The sequence below is a fragment of the Hyposmocoma kahamanoa genome, unplaced genomic scaffold (genome assembly GCF_003589595.1).
Source record: "Hyposmocoma kahamanoa isolate Upper Pololo Valley unplaced genomic scaffold, ASM358959v1 86, whole genome shotgun sequence".
NCBI classification, from domain to species: Eukaryota; Metazoa; Arthropoda; class Insecta; order Lepidoptera; family Cosmopterigidae; genus Hyposmocoma; species Hyposmocoma kahamanoa.
Window position 1 is genome coordinate 18,068,232 of NW_020654289.1, and position 7,731 is coordinate 18,075,962.

A 7,731-nucleotide genomic window follows, 5' to 3' on the forward strand; every position below is an offset into this window, starting at 1 on the left:
ATGGCGAGTGCTCTGAAGAACTATTCAACCTTATCCCGCCCTCCCCTTTCCTGCTCCGAAACACGCGTGCTGGCCTTCGTAGTCACCGTTTTACAACTAGCCGTATTCCATCAGAAATAAAAGGTTTGGTGGCATCTTCCTCTGTCGCACAGTTGAGAAATTGAACTCCCTTCCAGCGCACGCATTCTCTCCGTCTTACGATATGGGGTCCTTCAAACGAGGCATGATCTTGTAGGCATGCAGGGTGGAGGTGTCTAGGGTGGTGATTATATTAATACTGTACTAGCTACCAAAAAAAATCGTGAAATTCAATAAAAAAAATCAATATGATCAACCTAAGTTTGAATTATTGGCACAAATACGGGTAGGTAATTTGGAAGCACAATACCTCGTGAAGGCCAACCACGCGACTTTCTGCCACTCATCTCATGAGCGATCTTAGTTCCTTAACTCGTCAGGGAGCGATTCTTGATGATTCACAAATTGTTTACTTTATTTTTCAGTACACTATTATGTCTATTAATTATTAGCGGAGGCGGTTGCGCGCGCGGCCATTGCATTCATCGACGAAATTTTAACGGCCGGCAGAGAATGTTTCTTTCGTCCGCTAGGTGTCACCAGTAGGATTCTTGTCTAGCTCTTGCATGCGAGTAAAGTTGTGCGGGAAAGGGATGGAATAAGGAAGTAAATATTGAGCCAATCAAATATTTCTAACACAATCCATAGATGAGAGTGTCTTAAACTTTCGCAAGGTATATTCGAACATCATCTCGGCGCAACGATGTACATAACTTAGAAATAAAATTCATAGGTACAGTAGGCAGCACATCAAGCTGCACACTGCTGGATCTTGTACTGGAGGCGATAATTGAAGAAAAGCGCATAGCTTGATGTGCTGTTGAGCCCGCCACCGCAGGGATTCGAATCCTCGACCTCGCATTTGAGAAGTGACCGCTCTCCCATTAGGCTAACAATGCGAAGTTGAAATACTTAAAAAAAACGAGGTGGTTTAATGCACGTACATGTACCATTAATGTACCATGCTATTATTAAAATTTATTTGTATCATATTAAATATCCAATCGACAGAATTTTTATCATCCATCACCTAAAATAAATAGATTGAAATAATTGACGACAATACACTTACGAGCAAATTGGACAGCTAAAACAACAGGGTCGACTGCAAAGTTTAAAATAACTTGAGTCATAATGGACTACATTGAAGCTATTATTATACAGTATACTTTTTAACTGGGACAATATGAGGATATCTATAAGTATAACAGATGCAGGGAAACTTTCTTAGGTACCTTACATATTTGTATAGGAAAATAATTTTAGTATATAGTTAAATTTTTCACATACGATTTTCCATAAAATATTTTTTTTTTTACTTTGTGTATTGACTCGCTTTCAGGAAAAATATATGGTTATCAAATTTAATAACAACTTTTTATACGATACTATTCAATTATTAAACATTGTAATGTAGTGGAAAACAATACTGTATAAGGAATTGTTCTTCGTGTTAATAATTATAATCTATATATCAAACTAGCGGAGTAATGTCACAAAAATAAATGGCTTTCATGGAGCTAAATTATCATCATGTTCATTATAATCAATATTACAAATTAATATTTATAGTTTGGTGTAAGAGATTTCGCATACAAAAGATTAGGCAGAATAGCGAGTCTGTCCAGTGGATGTTGATCCTAAAACTGGTGTATGTTGATGGCCTTGTTGCCAAAATCAATAAATTAAAAAAGATATATAACCAATAACGACGATGGCCTTCTTGGTGGATTATTAGTGCTTAGTTAACGCCGAGTTTAAATCGGGTTAAAACCCATTAACGCTCGAAATCGAGGGCAAAAACTATTTCCAACTAAATGTTTGTTGTAAATCGAGTTTTGTTCAAACTTAATGATATTATTAGAAATGTTTATTGCTTTCAGATCTAAATGATTCGATTTACCTTTCTATTGAATCGATTCGCATGAAAATCGCATTGAAATAAATCGATACAAAAAAATCGTCGATGCACTTTAATAGATCTTCATAAAAACCGATTCGTAATGTCCATCCTTACTATTGTGTGGAGTTGCGTCTTTTCCGTCAAAAAAGATTTTTTACATCGAAATTTGCATTAACTACGAAATTATACCAAATTCCATATTCGCCGTTTCGCCCACTATTCTGGGCAGAAATGGATTAAAACTCTGCGTTTGAGTAAAAATCCGGTTAAAACTCAATCAACCCAAGTGTTATAATTATTATCAAACTTTAAATGTAACGCGCGACTGCCGCGCCATTGCAACGCTTATATAAGCGTCTAATATGAAGGCTCCTTATAGCAAAACGTTGTTAAAATTGTCAAGTAACTATTATAAATAAAATATGATTTAACCTAAAAATAATGTAGGTATTCCAAAAAAGTAAAATGTTGTCAACTTTTTAAAGATGTTAAATTATGGTGAGTCGGTAATTAATTTAAAATACTAAACAAATGCCTAAAGAAATTTCAAATCACGACGCAAACGAAGTAAAACGTTAAATTCACTTTAAATTTCCAGTGTAAAATTTACACATCACTACTTCACAAGAACAGTTGCTCAAACAAAAATAGCTCTTTTTTACATACACCGCTGTATTCAGAACGTGTTCAATTTCATTACGAATATCCAGCTCTTCATTTGTATATAACAAATAAATAATCACGTAACACATTATGCCTAAATAGTTGCGTGTGTTAGTATTTTTTCATGATGACGACGACAATTTAACTTCACTAGGTTCGCGGAGTAACAAAGTACTTTATTTCCATTTGTCACAATATGGACTTCACTGAGTCTATAAACAATTTTAAGTCACATTGACGGTAACAAGCATTACTTTCATTTTTTACTGATTTTGGCCGAATTGTAAGACGCAGCACAAGCCACTAATAAATTAGAAGAACGCTGATTAGATTCCTGTCATTGGTTTGACGCATGAGTAGTTTTAATTTTTTCCTTATGATTATTGAGCTGGTAAATGTAATTTCCAGAACAATTGCATGTACAGCAGAAAAACTAACTACTACTGGTCACGTGCTTAGCCTCTCAATCAAAGAGTAATTATAGTGTTTTTTTAGTAAAATTAGTAATTACGGATCGAAGGAATTTTTTCTGAGTGTTCAGTCTTTGTATTAATAATTATAACAAACTCATGAAATAATTTCACAAAAAATAATTGAACATCAATTCAATAAAAATTTTAAATTAGTAAAGTTAATTCTTAGTAAAATTACATTTATAGGATTGCCAGTTCAAATGATACAATTTCGGCTATTTATTCCAAAAGCGTGAACAATATTCAGTCGATATTCGATAGAATATTTATCGAGTGGAATCACTAGCTGCTCGCGGACTACACTTTTGCGCAATTAACTGTCAATTTACTCGGTCTCAAAAAAGGCAGACTACAAAAACTCTGAAAATAAGTGTAATTTTCGTTTCGTGTAATTAACGTTGGTGATCAGTGAAAGAATATTCGCCATAAAAAATGATCACGAAACGCTGAATGGTAAATATTAACAAACATGTGTTTCAGCAAATGACACATTTCGCGCGAATAAATTTCGACGACGACCTCCGTGATCGAGTGGCTTGCACGCCGGTTTTCATGGTATCGCCGTCATCTAGGTCCAGGGTCCGGTTTCCAGCCGGGTCAATGTAGAAAATTATCTTTTCTATATTGTTTCGGGTCTGGGTGTTTGTGGTAACGTCGTTGTTCCCGATTTCCATAACAGAAATGTTTTAGCCACTTACTTTGGGATCAAAGCAACATACGTGATGTAGTCTATATTTATTTATTTTATTTTATTTTAATTTCAACATGAACCTTCAACAAGAGCACATCCTTAGAATTGTATAGAAAGTAAACAGTTTTTAGATTAATATTTTCGGGGCCTTATCTGTGTGATGTGGTCACATATTGTAGGACCTTATAATGGCCACTACATTCATTTCATGTAAGATTTTTTTTTTCAATGAAATTATACCTACATGAAAGCAAATAAATTTAAAAATATTTTGTTGCTATCATTTTTACGAAAAACTCACTCAAAAAATTCACTACAACATAATTATTTTAAAAACATAAAGGCTTTATGGTACCTTACACAGTTTCCCAGTATCTGTTATGGTTTCAGATTTCCCCATCCTGTTAAAAAAGAACACTGTACTGGAGACGTAAAGCATTTCTCAATATGTACCAAATGAACTTAACTTTTATTTATTAAGGAAGAAAAGTTTAAAAACTGTGTTAACTGCCTGATTTTCTGTTAAATAAAATAATTATTTTAATAAATAGGTAATCCTGTTAACAAAAGTTCTACATATGTGGCATTTTCCTTAATTTTATATTGTGCTCATGTCCTATAATGAGGAAAAGGCATATAAAACAGATTTCTGATAAATTAAATTTAAAACTGGAGTGTTATCGAGTTCTTAGGTTTTCGCGATTGTTACACATAGGAAATGAAACTATTTTCAGATTTAAACTGGAGTGTTATTTTCCTGATTACAAAGCAACATTGCTGAGTAATATCATAATGATTTGAAGGGGTCCAATTGGCAATAGGGACAAAGCCAGTCTGAATTGCAGCATGAATTGTGAGATCCAGTTTAAAGGTCTGAAGTACTTAATTTGACATTTCACATGAAATAATGGACCAGCTTTAAATTCTACCCATTACAGAAGCACAGTGCAGTATATGCCAGTGAAGTGAATTATGACAGTTCATAATTGCTTTTAAATGTTAGAAGCCTACATGTTTCTTTTTTTTTCCTTTTTTCTAGTTGCCTTTTGATTTTCCTTTGATTGAATAAACAATCATCTATAAGACCAACGCCAACACAATATTCAGCATGCAACACTGAATACGCCCCAAAAGATCTTACCCACGGGTAAACACAAACCATATAAATAATCATAAATGCGAGAGCAATCCTAATATACTACCTAGTTGCTCCTCCAATTGCTGTTTATTTCTACCATTATCTATAACTAAATCCCATTCCATGTAATCATCCAGATCACATTCAGATGGAACATCATCAATGCCTGTTTGGAACAGATAGCCTCGTTTCCTCCTTGTTTCTTCGTCTGCGGTGATCCTTATTGTTCTGACTAGGTCTTTGTATGTCTCTTTGAACCAACGTATATCTGTTTTACGACGCACATCACTAACTATCCATATGGGTTTCTCCGTAGCTGAAAATTGGATTGTTTGCATTTTTAAATTACAAATGTCAGTTATAACAATGGTTTACGTATCTACAACATGTTTAGATACATAAACCACTAACTGTCAAGTGTCACTCTGTCACATTCTGTGACATGTTTGGTTTTCCTAAAATTTTTCACTATCAGACCAGACAGATAAATTATTATTCTAGTCAAAATTGGCACATAAGTTCAAAAGAATTCATAAAAATTAAAGAAATGCCAGGAATTAAACTGACATTTTTGTGTTGAGTTATATGAAAACTGTAAAAGTAAAAATTATTTTTACTACATTTTTTTCATGATTCTAAATGACAAGATGAACAAGTCGTGAGGGTGGTGGTAACCGGCACACCTGTCCAAAGCAGTTGCAGTGTCACTCAGAGCTTTCAATTGCAAGGATCTGACGAACACTGACACAGCGCCCATCACCCTGAGACATTAGTTGACAAGTCCCATGTGCCTGTAATTTCACCAACATCCTTACCCTTCAAAACCGGAATGCAGTAAGGCTCACATTACTGCTTTGTGGCAGAAATAGGGAAGGTGACAGTTCTGTGGATGAACTCTTTCACAAGGAATTCAACTGCTACAATTAAATGTATTAAATGAATATAATATACGTCTTCAGACTCCCAAATGTTCATATAAATTGTTAAAGTAAACAATTTACCATTCTGACAAGCTGCATGACAAAAGCATCCATAATCTTGTTCCCTCATCTCATCGCTCCACCTTATCATGTCCAATCTGTACTGTTCTTTGTACTCGGTGTCACTAAGCAGCTCATTCAAATTTAAATTCTTTTCTCTTGCCCAATGACTCTTTATTGGTTGAGAGATTTTTATCACTTCACATCTGTCCCCGAGTCTGAAAAGATTATGAATAACATGCATTATAATTCAATGTTTTTCTATACTAAAAACAGGATTCTGTTTTATACATCTTTTAATAGAAATTTCATAAATATGGGAAAATTTCATGGATAATTATAATTTAATAAATATAAAATAATCAAAACAATACAATGTCCAGTCATCAAAATTATTATCACTTTGATAACTAGCCTTAGATATTTAAAAACCGATATTTGTAAAGAGATCTGTAGAAATTAACTTGAGATTTTACATTCTGTCTTACAGAGTTTTCGCATTGTGATGAATGTCGACATTGAGAGACTAACTCCCTGTCCCTGTCCCAACTTCATTTCTGCTGGTTATAGTTCAAATGAACTACGACGTAATTATTGGAATTAACTTAGTTTTTTGCAAAAACATTCATTAAGTCTACTGTTCAAAACCAATTCAGGAACTGTGCTTTACATTTTTATCCAAATCAAATCCAAAAGATTTACGAGAAATCTGTCTATTATTTGACTGCCTAACTGCTTCAAGATAGCGTAGCAATGAATATACATACAGTTTTTGCAAGTGATCAGTCAGGAAGTCTTTCCCCGATTTCCTTTTACCGCTGAACAGTAGCACAATACGAGGTGGCATATTCGGCACTCTGTAAACACGTTGCAGAACTATTGAAATATCGCTATAAATAAACTTAAGCTCTAATGCAACTAGTTGTAACTCCTGCACAGCAACTAGTAATTATTTTCATTAATTTATGCGAAATTTTTTATATGTTTACGCACACTGCAGAACACAACAACTTGCCTACGATTTGACATTTGAGGGAAATATTCGTTACATAATGAAATATTAAAAAATAGTAAATACATAAACATATGAGAATTTTCTACAGAAAATTTTAAATAAAAACACGTGAACATCCCACAAATCTTGAATACATTACTTTGTAAACTAAACTATTTTATCTACAAGTTTGTATAATTGAAATTTAAATAAAATAAATCGCGAAGAAATTCACGAAACGAAACTAGCCAAAACAGCAACTATAGCGCCACCTATCAAAAATATACATGTACTAGTTGCTAAATCAGTTCTGAAAATATTGTGAGTAGTGTTCACTAGAGGTCGCTTTAGATTATTTCCAGGTATAGTTTAACAATCTACCAATAGATGTCAAAGCAATGCTTTTCTGCTATGGTTTGACAATGCGGAATTCATAAAAGTTTTTGAGTTAGTAAAATTAAATACTGAGTTAATTATTCACTACAAAATAATAATAACGAACTTAATGTCTTAAATTAGTCTTACTATGTTATTTCGAAACAGTTAAATGTAATTTGGTAAACGCTTTCTACAATGTAGGTAAAAAAATAACAATCTTTTATTTTATAGTCTCTACCTTGCCAGCACAATGTTGTTGTGGTATAAACAAATTACGCAGACCTATTTTCACCGTGTAGGTACGCGTTTAGCACCTAATAAATCAACTTTGTCGGCGTAATGTTTTGTAGAGTCATAGAGTCGTTGCTACTAAACTGATATCCGTGACCAAGTGAATGAATGCCCTATATTCGTTATGCGTCGTATCGCATCG

The 7,731-nt window shown here is 33.7% G+C and overlaps 1 protein-coding gene across 1 annotated transcript; it reads right to left on the minus strand.

Annotated features, from left to right (window-relative positions):
- Positions 1-4,166: 4,166 nt before the first annotated feature.
- Positions 4,167-6,777, minus strand: LOC113234954 (phosphomevalonate kinase). The gene is made up of 3 exons (XM_026470480.1): positions 6,694-6,777; positions 5,948-6,144; positions 4,167-5,262 (listed from the first exon to the last, which is right to left on the minus strand). The coding sequence occupies exons 1-3, from the start codon at positions 6,771-6,773 to the stop codon at positions 4,979-4,981; spliced, it is 561 nt and encodes a 186-aa protein (XP_026326265.1). The 5' UTR covers positions 6,774-6,777; the 3' UTR covers positions 4,167-4,978.
- Positions 6,778-7,731: the final 954 nt, after the last annotated feature.

Excerpts from the sequence above, each read along its gene's own strand:
- LOC113234954 (XM_026470480.1), bottom strand. The coding sequence starts at position 6,773 with ATGCCACCTCGTATTGTGCTACTGTTCAGCGGTAAAAGGAAATCGGGG. Across the intron at positions 6,145-6,693 it reads ACTGATCACTTGCAAAAACT|ACTCGGGGACAGATGTGAAG; the intron begins GTATGTATATTC and ends TAATCTTTTCAG. Across the intron at positions 5,263-5,947 it reads TCATGCAGCTTGTCAGAATG|CTACGGAGAAACCCATATGG; the intron begins GTAAATTGTTTA and ends TCCAATTTTCAG.